This window comes from Nycticebus coucang, chromosome 18, assembly GCF_027406575.1.
Source record: "Nycticebus coucang isolate mNycCou1 chromosome 18, mNycCou1.pri, whole genome shotgun sequence".
NCBI lineage: Eukaryota > Metazoa > Chordata > Mammalia > Primates > Lorisidae > Nycticebus > Nycticebus coucang.
In genome coordinates, this window is record NC_069797.1 from 10,447,951 (window position 1) to 10,468,535 (window position 20,585).

At 37.6% G+C, this 20,585-nt stretch overlaps 1 protein-coding gene across 2 annotated transcripts in view; it reads left to right on the plus strand.

Annotated features, from left to right (window-relative positions):
• AKAP10 (A-kinase anchoring protein 10) overlaps positions 1–20,585 on the plus strand; it is a 93,023-nt gene that overhangs the window by 41,608 nt on the left and 30,830 nt on the right. For both annotated transcript variants that reach the window (XM_053568596.1, XM_053568597.1), the window contains exons 5-9: positions 7,413–7,511; positions 11,714–11,798; positions 12,606–12,729; positions 13,713–13,849; positions 16,641–16,785. In XM_053568596.1, the coding sequence (XP_053424571.1) occupies positions 7,413–7,511; positions 11,714–11,798; positions 12,606–12,729; positions 13,713–13,849; positions 16,641–16,785 (590 nt within the window). The remainder of the gene's footprint in view (positions 1–7,412; positions 7,512–11,713; positions 11,799–12,605; positions 12,730–13,712; positions 13,850–16,640; positions 16,786–20,585) is intronic.

The following is a 20,585-nucleotide window of genomic DNA, read 5'->3' on the forward strand; positions in this document are numbered from 1 at the left end:
ACACATTTTGGATGTTAATCCTTTACAAATATGTAGTTTTCAAATATTTTTTCCCATTCTGTAGGTTGCTTATTTTACTCTTTTGGTTGTTTCCTTTGCTTGGTAGAAACCTTTATTTTGATGTTGTCCCACCTATTTTTGCTTTTGTTGCCTGTATTTTTTCTTTTTTGTTTTTTGTTTTTTTTTTGGAGACAGAGTCTCAAGCTGTCACCCTAAGTAGAGTGCTTTGGCATCATAGCTCACAGCTCAACCTCCAACTCTTGGCCTCAAGCAATTCTCTTGCCTGAGTTTTTCTATTTTTAGTAGAGACAGGGTCTCGCTTTTGCTTAGGTTGGTCTCGAACTTGTGAGCTCAAGCAGCCCACCCACCTCAGCTTCCCAGAGTGCTAGTATTATAGGCGTGAGCCACCGTGCTGGCTTGTTGCCCATATTTTTAACATCACATTCAAGAAATTGTTGCCAAGATCAATGTCATGAAATTTTCCCCTTAAGTTTTTTCCTAGGAGTTTTACAGTTCAGGCCTTACATTTAAGTCTTTAAACCATTTTAGATTGATTTTTATGTCTAGTATAAAATACAGGTCCAGTTTGGTTCTTTTGCATGGGAGTTTCAGATTTTCCAGCACTGTTAGTTGAAGATGCTATCCTTTCTTATGTATTCTTGGTGCTCTTATTAAAGATTAATTAACAGTATAAGCATGGGTTATTCCTGTGTTCTTTATTCTAATCCATTGGTCTATTTGTCTATCTTTATAGCTATACAGTACTGTTTTATTAATTGTAGCTTTGTGGCATATTTTGAAATTGGGACACATGATGCCTCTAGCTTTGTTATTTTTTCCTCAAGATTGCCTATTCAGAATCCTTTGGAGTGCCATAGGAATTTTAGAATTACATAAAAACTGCCAGTAGAATTTTGATAGGGAGTGCATTGAATGCACAAATCACTTTGGGTAGTATGGACATTTAAAAAAATGTTAAGTGTTCTAATCCATGAACACAAGTGTCTTTACATTTATTTCAGATTTTTTTTCATCATCATTGGCTCGGTACCCTTAGCTCAGTGGTTAGGGCACCAGCTACAATACACTGTTGCTGGCGGGTTCAAACTTGGCCCGGGCCTGCTAAACAACGACAACCACAAAAAAAAAAAAAAAAAAAAATAGCCGGGCACTGTGGCAGGCACTGAAAATCCCCACTACTTGGGAGGCTGAGGCAAGAGAATCATTTAAGCCCAAGAATTTGAGGTTGCTGTGAGCTGTGACACCACAGCACTCTACCAAGGGTGACTCTGTCTCAAAAATAAACTGTTTTCATCATCGCTTCTCCGCCCTTTGGAGAAGGTCAAATGTAGTAAAGTTTCATGCATCAATGTTTTATAGTTTTTGGTGTATAAGTTTTTTACTTCCTTGGTTAAATGTATTCTTTTTTTTTTTTTTTTTTTAGGCGCCTGGCTATTTTTAGTTGCAGTTTGGCTAGGGCTGGTTTAGAACCCGCCACCCTTGGTATGTGGGGCCGGCGCCCTACTCACTGAGCCACAGGCACCACCCTGGTTAAATGTATTCTTAAGTATTTTATTCTCTTTGATGCTATAGTAAATGGAATTTTTTGAATTTCCATTTCAGGTAGTTCATTATTAGTCTGTAGAAACTGATTTCTCTTTGTTTATTTTATATTTTGCACCTTTACAGAATTTATTAGTTATAACAGCTTTTTTTGGTCGTCTTTAGGGTTTTCTATATACAGTATCATCCCCACTAACACAGCAAACTTCACTTTTTCCTACCCAAGTTTAGATGCTTTTCATTTTTTTTCCCTTGTCTCATTTTTTTGGCTAGCTAGTACTGTGTTGAATATCACTTGTGGGAATGAGCATCCTTTGTGATACTCACTGGTACTGTGTTGGATATCACTGGTGAGGATGGGCATCCTCCCCTTGTTCCTGATACTCACTGGTACTGTGTTGGATATCCCTGGTGAGGATAGGCATCCTCCCCTTGTTCCTGGTACTCACTGGTACTGTGTTGGATATCACTGGTGAGGATGGGCATCCTCCCCTTGTTCCTGATACTCACTGGTACTGTGTCGGATATCAGTGGTGAGGATGGGCATTCTCCCCTTGTTCCTGATACTCACTGGTACTGTGTTGGATAGCCCTGGTGAGAATGGGCATCCTCCCCTTGTTCCTGATACTCACTGGTACTGTGTTGGATATCCCTGGTGAGGATGGGCATCCTCCCCTTGTTCCTGATACTCCCTGGAACTGTGTTGGATATCCCTGGTGAGGATGGGCATCCTCTTCTTGTTCCTGATACTCACTGGTACTGTGTTGGATATCCCTGGTGAGGATGGGCATCCTCCCCTTGTTCCTGATACTCCCTGGTACTGTGTTGGATATCACTGGTGAGGATGGGCATCCTCTTCTTGTTCCTGATACTCACTGGTACTGTGTTGGATATCCCTGGTGAGGATGGGCATCCTCTTCTTGTTCCTGATACTCAGTGGTACTGTGTTGGATATCACTGGTGAGGATGGGCATCCTTCCCGTGTTCCTTATACTCCCTGGTACTGTGTTGGATATCACTGGTGAGAATGAGCAGCCTTCCCTTGTCCTGATATTTGAGGAAAAGCTTTTAGCTTTTCACCATTGAGTATGATTTTAGCTGTGCCTTTTTAATATCTGGCCTTTAACATTGCAGTGAGGTTATTTCCTTATATTCATAGTTTGTTGAGGATTTTGTTATGAAATTATGTTAATTTTTGTCAAATCTTTTCATGCTTCCAGTGAGATACCCTGTTTCCCTGAAAATAAGACAGGGTCTTATTTTAAGGTGGGCTCTCAAAGATGCACTAGGTCTTTTTTTTTTTGTAGAGACCGAGTCTCATTTTATGGCCCTCGGTAGAGTGTCATGGCATCACACAGCTCACAGCAACCTCCAACTCCTGGGCCTAAGTGATTCTCTTGTCTCAGCCTCCCGAGTAGCTGGGACTATAGGCCCCCACCACAACGCCCGGCTATTTTTATTTATTTATTTTTTTTTGGTTTTAGCCGGGCCTGGCTTGAACCCGCCACCCTCTGCATATGGGGCTGGCGCCTTACCAACTGAGCCACAGGTGCCGCCCGATGCGCTAGGTCTTATTTTCAGTGGATGTCTTATCTTTCCTGTAAGTAGGTCTTATTTTTGGAGAAACAGGGTAGTAATGTGATTTTTATTATTCTTCCTACTAATGTGTTCTGTCACATTAAACAATTTTTATGTATTTTGCATCCCAGGGATAAATCCTACTTGGTCTTGGCATAGGATCCTTTTACTGTGCTGTTGAAATTGGTTTGGTCAGTATTTTGTTGAGGACTTTTGTATTTTACTTACCAAGGGTGTTGGCCTGTAATTTTCTTTTCTTGTAGTGTGTTTGTCTGGCTTTGGTATCACAGTTATTCTGATAAAATGAGTACGGAAGTATTTCCTCCTATTCAGTTTTTTGGAAGAGTTTGAAAAAAACCTGTTAGCATTAACTCTAAATGCTTGGTAGAATTTACCGTTAAACCATCTGATTCTGGCGTTTGCTTTGTTGGGAGGTTTTTGATTACTGATTATTTTTTTTTCTAGTTATAGGTCTCTAGAGATTTTCTATTTCTTCATGATTCAGCCTTGATGGGTTTTATGTTTCTAGTAATTTATTCATTTCTCCTAAGTTATCTAATTTGTTGGTGTATAATTGTTCATAGTAGTCTCTTATGCTTCTATTTTTGTGACAGCAGTTGCAATATCTTCTCTTTCATTTATGGTTTTATTTATTTAGTTCCTATCTTTTTTCTTAGTGTAAAGGTTTGTAAATTTTGTTGATCTTCTCAAAAAACTTAGCTTCATCAATTTTTCTGTTGCATTCTATTCTCATTGTTCATTTCTGCTCTAATTTTTATTATTTTCCTCCTTCTCCTAATTTAGGCCTACTTCGTTTTTCTTTTTCTAATTCGTTGAGGTATGAACTTTGGTTCTTTGAAATTTTTCTTTTTTAATGTTGTTTATTGCTATTTTAGTACTATTTTTGCTGCAGTCCTTAAGTTTTGGTATGTTGCATTTTCATTTGTCTCAACGTATTTTATGATTTCCTTTTTGTAAACATTACTGCACTTGAAAGAGCCTCATTTTTCCTTTCAATTTATTCTTTGAACTTACTGGTTATTAAAGACTATGTTGTTTAATTTTCATATATGTTGAATTTTCCATCTTTCCTTCTGCTATTGATTCCTAATTTTAGTCCATTATGTTTTGAAAAGATGCTTACTGCTATATTTTCATTCTCCTTAAATTTTTTAAGACCTGTTTTGTGACCTAACATGTGATCTATCCCTACGAATATTCTGTGCATGCTGTAGAAATATGTGTATTCTGCTACCTTTGTGTCTGTGTGTACATGTCTGCTGCAGATGTGTTCTGTGGACATCCATTAGGTCTGTTTGGTCTGTGATGTTCTTTGTTCTCTTAGTGATTTTCTGTCTGGTAGTTCTATTCATTATTCAAAGTGGGGTCTTGACGTTTCCTGCTATTATTGGATGGCTGTTTATTCCTCCTCTCAGTTCTATTAATGTTTGCTTTATACCTTTAGATGCTCTGATGTTGGGTGCCTATACATTTGTAATTGCTACATCGTCCTGTGGAGTGAGCTTTTATCATTATATCATGTCCTTGCTTTGTCTTGTGATAGTTTTTGAGTTAAAATCAGTTTTTTCTGATATATATATATGGCTCTCTTGGTTACTGTTTGTCATCCTATCATTTTCAGCCTATGTGTGTCCTTAAAATCTAAAGGATTTATGTCTCTTATATAGTTAGGTCTTATTCTTTTATACTTTCAACGGTCTGTCTTTTGATTAGGGAGTTTAATTCAGTTACATTTAGTATAATTATTGATAGGGCAGGACTTATTGTCATTTTGTTAATTGTTTTCTGTCTTATAGTTCTTTTGTCTCCCTTTTGCTGACTTCCTTTGTGTTTTGTTGATTTTCTTTTTATGGTGATATGCTTTGATTCCTTTCTTACTTTCTTTCATCTGTCTTCTAGATACTTTCTTTGTGGCTACCATTCTGCTTGCATAAAACCTAACAGTTTGTACTTGTAACAACTCAACTTCAATCACATACAGAAACACTATGCTTTTACTACACATCCATACTTTCTTGACTCAAATAAGGTATTTTACTTTTTTGTACATAAATTTTATTTTCTATAAAAATGGGAATAATAATCTACTCTGTTAACCCAGAATGTGGTTCCCTTATACTTTTTCAAGAGGGTCCATGATATCAAAACTGTTTCACAATAATTCTAAGGTGTTGTCTTTTTAACTTGTTGATGTTTGTAATCATAGTGCCAAAAGCAGGAGTGGGGAAAACCTGCTGATGTTGGAGCAAATTATGCTAGTGTTCATTGTATTGTTTGTTGTCACATATTCCTAGTAAAGATAAATGCCAGTTTCACTTAAGGATGTTTTTGGAGCAATAATTAATTTTATTAGATCTGAAATTTTGAGTACATGTCTCCTTAATATGTGTGATCAAGTGGGAATTATGCATAAAGTACTTCTGCATACTGAGGTATAGTTGTCTCAGAGAAAAGCATGAGTGCAGTTGATACTGAGCTCAATGGGCTGCTTTTTAATTATTTTATTTTATTTCATTTTGTATTATTTTGGGGGGGTAGAGTCTCACTCTGTTGCTCTTGGTAGAGTGCAGTGGCATCATCATAACTCACAGCAACCTCAAACTCCTGGGTTCAAGTGATTCTTCTGCCTTGGCCTCCCAAGTAGCTGGGATTACATGTGTGCACCACCATGCCTGGCTAATTTTTCTGCTTTTAGTAGAGATCTCACTCTTGCTCAGGCTGGTCTGGACCTCCAGAACTCCAGTGATCCTCCGCTTCAGCCTCCCAGAGTGCTGGGTTACAAGTGAAACATCATGCACAGCCTGCTTTTTTTAGTAACATCATTTTGACTAATCAATAACTCTGGTTATTTGGATATTTGGCAGACATTTTTTTGGAAATGAATGAATGAGCCCGTCACTTCAAGGAAAACAGCTGACAGTATTTGTTGTCCAGTGATAAAATTCAAACTTCAAACTTTTCTAGCGAAAAGTTAGACTTTAGGGAAACTTCTATCACCACGTGTATTGACATCTTTAAAAAGTATTCTAGCATCTTACAAGGGTATATGTGAAACTTGGTAAACGGTCTGTGAAGCTAGTGAATGATGCCCCATGATCATATCAATGTACACAGCTATGATTTAATTAAAAAAAAAAAGGTATTCTGATAAGATTGTGGTATTAATGGTGGTGTTTTGTTTTTTAAGTTTTTGGTGAGATGTATCAACATAGAAACATCTGTGTGAGTCAGGGTGCTTATATTTCCCAGCATGAAAAATACATGATGTTATAAAATCATTTATGAGTAAAAGATCCATTAAGCATGGGAGATAGGGTAATTAATATTAATTTAACAATATGAAAAGTTATAATACATGGTTTCAGATTATACATTCTAACTGACCTTTAAGAAATAGCCTCTTGTCAAGTTTTGGTGTCATAACCACAATTATCTCAAAAAGCTATTAAAATACTGCTTCTCCCAGCTACATGTCTGGGAGGCCAGATTTTCTTAATACATACTTCAACCTTAAACAGCACAGCATGTGATTGAATGTCAAAGCAGATGTCAGAATTCAGTGGTTTGTTACTGAGACAAATGTAAGAGTTGCAAAAATAGAAAACAATGTCCTCTTCTCACTAATTTTTTCATTTTGAAAAGTAGGTACTTTTCATAAAAAATGTTTATCTTGATATGTAAAGATATGCTGTTGTTGATTTTAACTGAATCAACAATTTCTTCTCATTTAAATTTCTAATACCTTAATAACTATAGATACAACCAGACATAAACTGAAGCTCTTTAGGCCCCTCATTAATTTTTAAGATAGCAAAGAAGTCCCAAGACTAAAAGCCTTGAGCTTCATTGTTTTAATCTTCTAGGGCTTTTGAAGATTCAATGAATATATTCATGTATGTGCAGTAATTTTGTAAAATATTTTAAATGTAGATTTTTAAATAGCTTTTGTATTCTTGCTGTTATTTTACCATGCAAATCCTTCAAGTTGGGACTTTGGAGAAGAGCTGTGGAAAGAGAACATACATAAACGAGGGCTGTTATGGAGGTTGTTAGTTCATAAAGGGAGAGGAGGGGAGAATGCACACATGACTCTTGCGTGCCACAAACCAGTGAAAAAGCAATTTTACGATGGCAACTTGTTTTATATAAGAGCTCACTGCAAACAAAACTCTGCTATTTGTGAATGTAGTTCATTACTGTGGGACAAGTTGCTTTTTGATTTCTGAAGTTGTCCCCTTTTTCCCTTGCAGGTATAGAACAAGATGCAGTGAATACTTTTACCAAATATATATCACCAGATGCTGCTAAACCAATACCAATTACAGAAGCAATGAGAAATGACATCATAGGTAAGCAGTACTAGAAGTTGTGGCCAAAAAAAGTATCTCTGGTTATTGGTTAGGGTAATTTTTTATGAACATGAATATAACAGTTCCCTTCCTAGTCTGTTTTCAGAATACTTTCGGAATAGTAAAACCTCTATTGATTGACCACCCAAGGGACTATAACCAACTGCTTGACACACAGAGGTGGTCAGCATAGGGAAGTAGGCCAGCAGGACTGACACATGTGGTACATGCCTGGTCTATGAAAATTGGGTCAACTTAAGGAGACAGTTAATGTAGGGAGATGGTGGACTATGGAGGTTCTACTGTATCTAATTGTAGCTCACTTAAAAAGTTTCTCTTTTATATGTTGGACCCACATTCTTTGACTTTGACCTGAATAACATCAAGAATAATAAATAGCACACATTTATTGAACTTTCACTGTGTCCCAGACAATATTCTCAGCACTTCCCATGGATGAACTCATTTACTTTTCTAAAGAACTTTGTAAGGTAAATACAGTTACTATTTTGTAATTAAGGAAGCTGAAACACTTTTGTCCAAGGGAGCACAATTCTGGCAGAATCAGGATTTGAAATTAGACCCCTGCATCTTTTCTACTGTGCTCTATATTGGCAGTGTTTTTCATATTGCAGTATGGGACCAGCCTTTTCTTCCGTCCTCACCTACCTGCCACAAAAAATTTACTAGAAGAGAAAAATCAAAGCATTTCAGAGTAATAAAGGCAAACAAACATTTCAGGGAATTGTTTCCATTATATATTCACTCACATGTATGTGTATACTCAGTCAATCATGTTTCTCTATAGATCATAATAAAATGTAAATGTGAAAGCTTTTACTGTGTTTCATCAGGAAGACCGTAAGTGGACCTATATTTACAGATAAAAGTGGTTCATTTATTCATTTAACAAATATTTAGTATATTCCCACAAGTTTTAGTACTAAATTTTATGTTTTTATTCATCAAAAATTTATGAAATAAAGCATGTTATTCCATTCCTAGCAGATAGGAATAACATGGGTGTGGGACTTCTTCAGTCCCTACTGTAGATACTTTTTATACACTCATTACTGCACACAGCAAGACCCCTTCTAGTCTCAGCTATGTTCTTAAATTGGACCATAATACTTTCCAGGGAACACCTGTTAGCTATTTGGGGGTCTGTCAGATGCTGCCCACATTTTCCTTTATCCCACATAGGCCCCTTTGACACATAGGCCTGTGGCTATTGATGCGTTGTTCCCATCTGCCTATTTAGGGGGTGGTGGAGATACCTTTTCACTTAGCTTTATTAACAGATGTTTCTATAGGATTTTGTTTTTTTTCTATATAGTTGCTTTATTTTTATGTGGGAATTTGCTGTTAGCCTCTTGCAGACTTGCCTAAAACAACTTTTCATTGTAATGCAACTGGGGAGTCCTATTAGGGTTTGGTTATTTGAGGCATTGGTTGGCTACTGATTCCTTTGGAAGTCTGTACCAATTAATAACAAAACTGTCTGGGGTAAGGAAAAAAAGGAGGAAAGAGGATTAAGCCAAATAAAATATTTAAAAATGAGATGTCACTGCACTTGTGTTTTTTTCTACTTAAACTCAATCAAATTAATGATGTAGTCCCAGGAGGGAAGGATCAAGTTGATGACATTTATTAACAAGGGAGATGAGAGAATTTCTATCCCAGTGTCTATTATTATGCATTTTGGAATGTTAATTACTCATATGTCTTTAAGAAAGTTACTTTTTGTCATTGCCACTGGTCAGGGTCAGAGACTGGTTGGTCTCCAGCCTTGACTTACCTAGGTTCTGGATGCAGACTGCTATGCTACCTTGCTCAGGAACAATTGCTCTTAAGTGCCTGAGGGCTATTTACCCGACAGGGAGAGAGAGATAGTCTTTGAGAGTGAAGTAGTCTTAGAATAGATCTTAGTCTTTAGCAGAGCTTAGTGGTCTTCAGCAGAGAGACGCCATGCTGGTGTTCTGCAGGCAGGAGAAGCTACAGAGTGAGAGTAAGCAGGTCCGTGGTAGAATGTGCGCTCCTGACTGCCTGTTCCTCTAGCCTAATATAAGGCTGATCTCATGCCTCTCAATACCACAGGAGACTGCCAATTCACCAATGCTATCATCTCGTGAGCTCTCTCATGCTTGTTAGGAGAGCAAAATCCCTTCCCATGCCCTTTTCACCAAGGTGTGCCATTATTGAGCTACAGGTGTTACTTATAACTTTCACTCCTCCCAGCCATAGGCTGTACGGGCTGCTACAACTTTTCTTCTTTGAACCTCATTCGTTTGAATCCTGCCCTAATTATTTGTCCCCTTTTGCTGTTGGAATATTTTAATAGAGCTATACTTCAAGTGAGTTTTATTCAAAGGAGACTTTACTTTTGCTATTACTGTGTATCTCAACCTTTCTAGTTTAGCTATAAATGTTACTCTTGGGGTTTTTGATACTGCTATTTGAGTACTCTGTTCTTATGTGAGGGTTCAGAATGATCCAGAAACTATGCTTTCACTGCCACTTCTATTCCACAGATTCTTAAAGTGGTGAAATTTAAAAAATAATTTGAAGGTGCAGGTGACAAAATTTGCTGATGGTTTGGAAATGAGTGGTATGAGGAAAAAAGGAATCAAGTATGACTCCATTTTTTAAGAAAACTGAATACCTTGGAGTAGTAGAGTTGGTATTAATAAGACGAGAAAGACTGTGGTAGTAATGGCTTACGGGGAAAATCAGGGATTTAGTTTTAGATATCCAAATGGTTGAATGTCAAGTAGGCAGTTGGACACCTGGCCTTAGTATTTCATGACATAGCTCCCAGGTTGGAGATGGCATGTTTGGAAGGCATCAGCATATACATGAATTTAGAATGATGAGAATGGATAACATAACCATAGGAGCAAATGCAATGAGGGAGACCAGACACATAGGGAATGTCCTGGGATGTGCCTGCCTAACAGTCTGGCAGATGAGGAAAAACAGGCAAAGCAGATTTAGAAGTGACGGCCACTGAGAAGGCCTTCTCAGGGCAACCATGTATCAAGAGAGTATTTTTTTTTGGGAACCTAGGAGAGAACAATGTTGTTAGGAGGGACTGATGAAAGATATTAAGTGATGCTGATAAGTAAGATGAAGACAGGGAACTGAATGGATTTGGCAACCCAGTGTACTCCGGTCCTCTTAATTACTTCATGTTTTAAAATTTCTACCAATAGTATTTTGATAGTACTTTTTATAGACAAATCCATCATTTTTCACAAATCCATTTTTCACAAATCCATCATTCTGTAGGTTATAATTCTAGAAGTAGAATTACTGATTGAAAGAGGTTGTTTTTAAAGCTATGTTAGAAATTCAAATTCTCTCCAGAGCAGTTGTACCAGTTTATGTGTACACTTTCCCAATGCCCTTGCTCAAGCTTGGGTATTATTAAACAATTACACCTATGTATTGTTTAAACAACTTTGTGCCATTTTATTAGACAAAAGGTACCTCCTTATTCTAATCTATTTTATTTGATTACTAGTGAGCATATGTATCGTTTTTTTTTTAAGAAAAAATCTCAAGCTATTGCCCTGGGTAGAGTGCCGTATTGTCATAGCTCACAGCAAGCTCCAACTCTTGGGCTCAGGTGATCCTTTTGCCTCGGTTTTACTATTTTTAGTAGAGGTGGGGGGTCTCAATTTTTGCTCAGGCTGGTCTCCAGCTGGTGAGCTCAAGCAATCCACCCACCTCAGCCTCCCAGAGTGCTAGGATTACTTCCGTGAGCCACCACGCCCGGCCCGTTTGTGTCTTTTCATCTTGGACATTTTATGCTGCTTCTCTGTGGGTTATGTTTGAAAGGTCCTTTGCTTATTTTTCTTTTAGGACATTTTTTAATAGTTTGTAAGAACTTCTGGTATTTTAAGGATAGTAATCTTTTAATTATACATGCTGCAATTTTTTTTTCTGCTTGCCTTTTCATTTTTTTCTGGGTGTTTTTAATGTTATAGAAATAAATTTTATGTTGTTAACTCTTGATTTCTGCTTTTGTCTATATGTTCTGAAGGACTTTTTTTAACCTCAAGATCAGTTGTTACCTGTATTTTCTTTTAGTTCTATGTAAAACTTTCTAGTTTATATCCCTTTGCTATTATCTCTTAATTTGATTCACTAATGTGTATGGTTTGAATTTAGCAGAAATTTAATTACTATTTCTTTTACAGCAAAGATTTGTGGAGAAGATGGACAGGTAGATCCCAACTGTTTTGTTTTGGCACAGTCCATAGTCTTTAGTGCAATGGAACAAGAGTAAGTTAGTTTCATATTTTCAAATTTTGCATTCTTGGGAATGAGTTCAGTGTTAAGAATGGGCTTCACTCAACTAAAAGCACAGTATCTTTGAGGATTTAAATATTTTGAATATTTATAAGACCATGTAAGAGTACTCTGTAACAATCTTGGTTAATAGTTTCTTTTAAATATGAATTATGTGAATCATTAAAAATAACAGTGTTTTCATTTGTAATGTTAATTTTCCTAAGTTAAAAGAATTTATTTGTAGTTGCAAAATCCTTTGGGGTGAATAAGACTAGTGATTGTGACTATTACAGTTGATCTAATTATTTAAATAATGCATATCTTCAGATGGATATCCTAATCTGTTAGTTCATGCTTTCAGCTTAATGAATACTGTAACTAAATCCACATCTATTCGTTGAAACTGTATCTGGAGTTTTTTATATTAATTACTGTTGCATACCCTTAAAAGAAAAGCTAATTATTCACTCTTTCATTTAATCTTTATTAAAAAGGATACTTTGTCCAAGGCACAGGTATAGGACCTACCTTGAAGGAAGTTACAGCCTAATAAAAGATACAGGGCGTGTTCTTTAGTTACTGTAACATGAGGTAGTATATATTACATGTCAGAGAAGAGCTGCAGAGTCACTAGGAGGTTACATACAGGTAAAGCAATCAGAAACACCATGGGGAGGAAGGTAGTGTTGACCTAGGCCTTTAAGCCGTAACCGAGACAGCATGGAAGGAGTGTATTTTTCCCACATAAGCTCTTTCCATGGTTGCTCCCTCAAATTTTCCCTTTTTGTCCATGTGCAGGCACTTTAGTGAGTTTCTGCGAAGTCACCATTTCTGTAAATACCAGATTGAAGTGCTGACCAGTGGAACTGTTTACCTGGCTGACATTCTCTTCTGTGAGTCAGCCCTCTTTTATTTCTCTGAGGTAAAGTCTGCATTTCCTTTCACACTCTTGTTAGAGCATTCCAGCCTCTAAACTATAAATGCTGGGGCCTTGCCTTATAGCCAGTAACACAGAAGAGACAAATAATTTCTCAAAGGATTGATTATTTTAAGGTATTTCTAATGGCAGGAGTATGTTAATGACAGATTGAAGAGAACATGAAAATTCAATGCAAAAATAATTCATTTTGAAAAGCATACTGCTTACAAGAGAATGATGTTTTTAATTGTTTGGAGTTATTTTAAAACCACAGAATTTGACACTTGATTCCACTGTACGGATGTTTTCAGACCAGACTTAAAAGAGAGAAAATAGTAAATATTTTTTTCCTATTCTCATCATTTTAAATTTAGCTGCTTGATAGGATTACCCAGTGAAGGATTTGCAGCAAACAATGAGTATATTTATCTCTTCAAGGTGTACAGTTTACTGTAATGCTGTCTGTTAGGCTTTAGCAAGTGAGAGTCTTTGGTTGTTAAGCAAATGACTACTAAGTAAAGAAGAGCAGTGACTTGTACCCTTGAATTCTGCCTCTTCACAAGAATACAGTTGATTTGTTTTTTCACTTCCTTTCTTTGCTGTAAATTAAATCAATAATTTGTTTAGGTTAATTTTCCTCATGGAATGGTGAGAATGATCAGTGTAAAAAATTTGGTGTGGTTAGTTTATTCTTTGTATGTTTGCTGGTGAGGAACTAGTAATCCAGTTTAGTGTAATTTTTACTCTATAGATTACTGAAGTTTGCATCCAACTATGTGGTGGGTTTTTGTGGTCAGTTGTTCATTTTTTTCTATATAAAATATTTAAAACTTTTCATTTTCAAATGAGTGTAACACCTGCTGACTGAAGAAGTGGATCACTTTTTGCTTGTGTCCTATAGTTGAATACTTAGAGCTTATAGATTAGAAATTGTGAGAAAAATCTGTTTAGAGTCTCATTTTTCCTTTTGTGTCTTTCCTTCCTAGTACATGGAAAAGGAGGATGCAGTGAATATCTTACAATTCTGGTTGGCAGCAGATAACTTCCAATCTCAGCTCGCTGCCAAAAAGGGCCAGTATGATGGGCAGGAGGCCCAGAGTGACGCCATGATTCTCTATGACAAGTGAGTTTTACTGACATGTTTCATCACGCGGCGCCTGTGGCTCAGTGAGTGGGGCGCCGGCCCCATATACCGAGGGTGGCGGGTTCAAGCCCAGCCCCAGCCAAACTGCAACAAAAAAATGGCCGGGCGCTGTGGCGGGCACCTGTGGTCCCAGCTGCTCGGGAGGCTGGGGCAAGAGAATCGCTTAAGCCCAGGAGTTGGAGGTTGCTGTGAGCAGTGTGACGCCACGGCACTCTACCCGAGGGCGGTACAGTGAGACTCTGTCTCTACAAAAAAAAAAAAGATAATTAGAGTGTTTGACACACACTTTGTAAGTTAAGATGAATAAACTGTCTTTGCTGTCAGGGAGCTTGCAGGGAGCATGGTGTCTGTAAACTTTGTATGTTCGTAGAGTAAAAGTGTGTGTGTGTGTGTGTGTGTGTCAGTATGGCAATGTGGTGTTTAGGGAGGATTTTCCCAGAGGAGAGATTTGACTTGGATCCTGAACAATGAATTGAATTTTGCTAACCAGAGAAGGCAGGAAAGAATATTCTAGGCAAAGGCATTGGTACAAGCGAAGTCATAGTAACTTAGGGAATGAGGTAATTTCAAGAAACTTGAGTTTGGATAATGGAAGGTGTGGGGAATGTAAGAGAAGGTGAAACTAATTGGAATGGATTGTAAAGGGCCTTGAATATCTGTGTATGGGTGTATCCTATTTTCTGTTGTAAATCTGCTTGGCCACATTACTAAATGAATTATGTTAACAGTTTTTCATTAGTTTTTACTAAAAACAAAATGTTGAAAAAAATCTTACAGGGAACAGAATTGAAAACATCTGTTTAGGCAGGTGACACCACTGCAGCCAGCTCTGTAACAACAGTGTTTTTAATTTAACTTTTCATACTCTGTAAAGAATAGTAATTTGTTGTTTGGCTATACAAGCAAATGTTAAGGGAGTAACTTGAGAATGGAGAAAAATCCATGGATGTTAGGGTTGGAAGAGAGCCGATCGTCTAGGCCAGTGGCCCTGACATTGTCCGCAGGTGCATGCCCAGCCATCTGCAACAGAATCACCTGGCAGCCTGTTAAAAATAGACTTCCAGTTCTCCTTTAAGAGATTCTGACTCAGCAGTTTGAGAGATGACCCAGGAGTTTTTATTTTTAGAAGACATGCCAGGTAATTCTGATGAATAGCCAGATTAGCGTTCTAGTCTGGTTTCCCCATTTTGTGGATAAAGGCAAAGAAGTAATGATTTTTTCAAAGTCACAGGACAAGTTAGTGGCAGAATTTGGACTGGAATGCAATCTTTTAATGTTCTATTTAGTGGTATCATATACTTGTGACTATATGGATGTTGAAATATCAAGAGTGTACATTTAAAAATTTGGTCTGAAAATTCAAATCAGCTTACTCATTACAATATGGGAGACTCACTTTTTGTTATGAAAATACTGATTTTAGGCCAGGTGAGGTGGCTTACCCCTATAATCCTAGCACATGGGAGGTCAAAACAGGTGGATCTCTTGAGCTCAGGAATTCAGAGACCAGCCTGAGCAAGAGGGAGACCCCATCTCTACTGAAAATAGAAAAATCTGGGCAGCACCTGTGGCTCAAGGGAGTAGGGTGCCGGCCCCATATGCCAGAGGTGGCGGGTTCAAAACCATCCCTGGCCAAAAATTGCCACATAATCTAGCTGGACATTGTGGCAGGCGCCTGTAGTCCCAGCTACTTGGGAGGCTGAGGCAATAGGATTGCCTGAGCCTAAGAGTTTGAAGTTGCTGTGAGTTATGATGATGCCACAGCATTCTACCCAGGGCGACAGAGTATGACTCTGTCTCAAAAAAAAAAAAAAAAAAAAAATGTTTTCTTTAATGTGGAACAAAATAGCACTACGAGGGTCCTGGCTGGAGCTCATTAACCACACAGAGCACAGACCATGTTTTCCCTCTGGATCCTGTTTTCACGCTGGGAGCCATTTTTAAATGAAGATTTCTATATGACATCCCACTGGCACTGTTGTTTTTGCCAAGTTCATTATACCAAACTTGACTTTATAAATCCTTGTTTGTTTTTGTATCTTATGAATGCATCATCACAATCATATACCATCAGCCTTTCTGTATTTCTGTCACAAACAGGAGATGGACGCCCCTGGAGTGCTGAGAGGAAAGCACACGTAAATCCTCCCACTGTCATGATCAGCTTATCAAAACACTAGCTACAGTACATCCCATCAAGTTAGAATTCTTTGAATTATCAATATTAATCACTCCATTTTCTTTCCACATCAAATCATCAGCAAGTCCTATTAATGCTACACAAATACACCAACTCCATGCATTTCATCCTCTGTGCCATTTTGTTCTGAATTCCTCTGTGTTTATTGCTTGTGCCTCATTGTTTTGTGTTATGTTGTCGTTGTCTCTTGGGCATTGATCTTTTCTGCTCTCTTAGGCGGAAATGACCACGTCTTATTTTCTTGTAAATCCATATCTTTCTACCGAGTCCTGACCAGAGAATAGGTGCCCATTAAATCTGCCTCCACTGTAGTGTGACTCTCACAACTCTGAATAGCAGAGCTGGCTGGGCAAGAGCTAAGGATGGTAGGCAGGCAGATAGGGAGGTAGCAAGTTGACCCTGGTATCTTTGGGGAAGGGGGAGTAAATACAGGTTAGAGCAGGGCTATCATCTCTGTGGTTTAGGTCTGCAGACTAAGTAACCCCATATGAGATTCTCTGCAGTAGATGCCAAAAGTTGCTTATACTTGCTATGGAGTTTGGTTTTACTTTAGCTATCTTTCTACCATAGGTACTTCTCCCTCCAAGCCACACATCCTCTTGGATTTGATGATGTTGTACGATTAGAAATTGAATCCAATATCTGCAGGGAAGGGGGACCACTCCCTAACTGTTTCACAACACCATTACGTCAGGCCTGGACCACCATGGAGAAGGTAACTAAGAACTTCAAAAAGTATTGAACTATAAGAAATTTTATTCGTAGAACTCAGAAAATATAATAGGAGAAAACCCAAACATACAGAACCATGGAAGTTGAAGTGGTATAGCATCGTGTTGAAGAGCAGAGGCTTTACGTCTGGCTTGGTCTGTCTAGTCATGCAACCGCATGATTTATCAGTCAGTGGCTGACCGCATACGGTAGCAGTCCCAGAGATTATGATGGAGCTGAAAAATTCCTGTTGCCTCATATTATTTTATTTTAGTAGGTTTAGGCGATGCAAGTTAAATTCTTTTACATGTATATATTGTATAATGGTGGCCTAGTATTTATTATGCTTTTAATTGTTATTTTAGAGTGTTCCTTCTACTTCCTCAAAAAACAAGTTAAGGGTCAGGAGGGTCATTTGAGGTCAGGAGTTCAAGAACAGCCTGAGCAAGAGCGAGACCCTGTCACTACTAAAAGTAGAAAAATCTAGCCGGGTTTTGTGGCAGGTGCCTGTAGTTCCAGCTACTTGGGAAACTGAGGCAAGAGAATCACTTGAACCCAGGAGTTCGAGATTGCTGTGAGAACTATACTGCACTCTAGCTGGGACCACAGAGTGAGACTGTCTCAAAAACTCCCCCCCAAAACATCAAGTTAGTGTAAAACGGCCTCAGGTAGGTTCTTCAGGGGGGTTTCCAAAAGAAAGCATTGCTATCATAAGAGATGACAGCTCTGTATGTTATTTACTGCCCCTGAAGACCCTCTTAGTGCAGCGGTTCTCAACTTGTGGGTCACAACCCACAGGAACTGTATTAAAGGACCGCAGCATTAGGAAGGCTGAAAACCACTGCTCTAGTGGGACAGGATGTGGCGGTAGAAGATACTGATATCGGTGATTCTGACCCTATGTAGGGTAATGTGTATGTGGGTGTGTCTTAGTTTTTAATAAAAAAAATTAAAAAGCAAAAAAAAAATGAAAGTAGAAAAGGTTATAAAATAAGGATATAAAGAAAATATTTTTGTATACTTGTCCATTGTTTTTATGTTTTTTAAGCTAAGAGTTATGGCAGAAGTCCAAAAGTTAAAAAAAACTTATAAAGTTAAAATTTATAGTACGCTAAAATTAGTTTATTACTTAGGAAAGAAAAATATTTTTTAATGTATCTAGTGTAGCCTTAATGTACAGTGTTTGTAATGTCATAGAGGTATCCAACTTTTTTTTCACAGCTGCACATTGGAAGAATAAGAGTTGTCTTCTACACATTAAACACACTAACTAAAGTTGATTAGCAATTATCTGTGCATACTTTTCATGATGTCCAATACCACACATGAGCAAAAAAAGTCCTCATAAAATCAGCAGGTGGCCCTCAAGCTGCAGGTTGGATACCCTTGACTCTGTAGCAGTGGTTCTCAACCTTCCTAATACCATGATGTATTTTCATTGTTACAAAGGGGTCACGACCCACAGGTTGGGAACTGCTGCTCTATAGTAATATCTTGGGCCTCCATATTTTCTCATTACTCACTTACTGTCTCACCCAAAGTAACTTCTAGTCCAGCAAGCTCCATTTATGGTTCAGGTTATTACTTTTTTTTTTTTTTTTTAAACAGAGTGTTGCTCTTTTGCTCAGGCTATCAGGATTGCAGTGGCACAGTCCTAGCTCATTCTAACCTCAAATTCCTAGGCTCAAGCAATCCTACCTTCTCAGATTCCCAGGTGGCTAGGACTTCAGGTGTGCCACCATGCCCAGCTAATTTTTTTTTTTGGTAGAGACAAAGTCACAGTGTTGCTCAGGCTGGTTTCGAACCCTCATGCCTCAGCCTCCCAAAGCTCTGAGATAGTAGGCGTAAGCCATGGTGCCCAGCCCATTTAAAAAATCTTTTATACTATATTTTTACTTTCCCTTTTCTAGGCTTAGATATGTTTAGATAGATAGATACACAAATACTTAAACATTGTGTTAGAGTTGCCTCCAGCATTCAGTAATGTGCTGCACAACTTTGTAGCCTAGGAGCATAGGCTATGCTATATAGCCTTGGAGTGTAGTAAGCTACATCATCTAGATTTGTGTAAGTACACTCCATCATGTTAACATGGTAACAAAATCGTTTAACAGTGCATTTCTTAGGATGGATCTCCATTGTTAAGTGATGCATCTTCATCTTTATAGGCTGAATGGCTTTGGATAGTTACTGAAATTCTCTAATGCCATTTTTCTTATCTATAAAATGATGGTAATATGGATTTACCTCAAAGTTATTTTGAGGATTAAAGTTAAATAATTAATGTATATAAAGTACTTAACATAGTACCCGACACACAGTATAAGTATTAAAAAATGTTAGCTGCTATTGTTATTATTTTTTTTCTTTTTAAAAATTTATTTATTGGGGTGGCACCTGTGGCTCATAGGAGTAAGGGGCCGGCCCCATATGCTGGAGGTGGCGGGTTCAGACCCAGCCCTGGCCAAAAAAAAAAAAAAAAAATTATTTATTTATTTATTTTTACTTTATTTTTTTTACTTGTTATAAGTTTATTTGTGCTATTGTTATTATTAATTAGCATATCTTTTTAGATAATTAGATAGCAATACATGCTAAAGTTAACTTAAGAATAATCCAGATATTTCACCAGTATCCATCAATAGGGTTGGAGCACTAGTTTTGTGTTTCTTTATCACGTGTAAGGTTATGGCTAGTAGCTAAATAATAAAGTATTGAAATCTACGAATGACTTATTTCTTCTAATGAACTAGAGTAGATTTTACCAAGAATTGCCCAGAGCCCAGGATAAGCCCAGGAGGTTATGCTTCTTATATGTTTCATGTTTATACAGATGGGAAAAGTTTAATTAAATGCTTTTACATAATACCATACACCAAAAACTGAATTTTAAGAATATTAAAGAGTCGCATATAAAAATTAAATAATCGAGGGCGGCGCCTGTGGCTCAGTGAGTAGGGCGCCGGCCCCATATGCCGAGGGTGGTGGGTTCAAACCCAGCCCCGGCCAAACTGCAATAAAAAAATAGCCGGGTGTTGTGGCGGGCGCCTGTAGTCCCAGCTGCTCGGGAGGCTGAGGCAAGAGAATCGCGTAAGCCCAAGAATAGAGGTTGCTGTGAGCCGTGTGATGCCACGGCACTCTACTGAGGGCGGTACAGTGAGACTCTGTCTCTACCAAAAAAAAAAAAAAATTCATTTACATACTCTGTAAAAAAAAAAAAATAAATAATCGAAAAGCTAGTAGTAAACAGAATGGAGTATCAGCTATTACCCAGAGATAATAATTTTTTCATGATTAAAATTAAAATGTTTATGATTTTAAAGGATGAGTCCAGATCTGTATCATAAAGAATGAAAACTTTCTGGGTAATAAGGAAAATAAAACAGAAAAATACAATGCAAAAATTGTTTTTATTAAATGTACGTATGTATGTAAGGAGCTTACACTAATTTTAGGAATACTATCAAAACCCTGGTAGTTAGTGAGAAAAAGACAGGAATGATTCCCTCAACAAAACTGAGTATTTCTGCATTAGGTATTGGTGGTACAGTGATAAACAAAAGGAATGTGGTTTCTGGCCTTTTGGAGTTTAGTCTGTGAAGAAGGCACATATTAAATATGGACATAAATAAGTTCTGTGAAGGAAAAGTTTGTAATAGGAAATGTAAATAATAAACATGGGAACTTAGTATCATTAATAATTATTAAATGCATTAGACATTTATTTAACAATAATTTATAAAGACACCCAATGTTGGATGCCTGTCTGGAGTACAGATACCTTCCTGTATTGCTAGAGTTGCA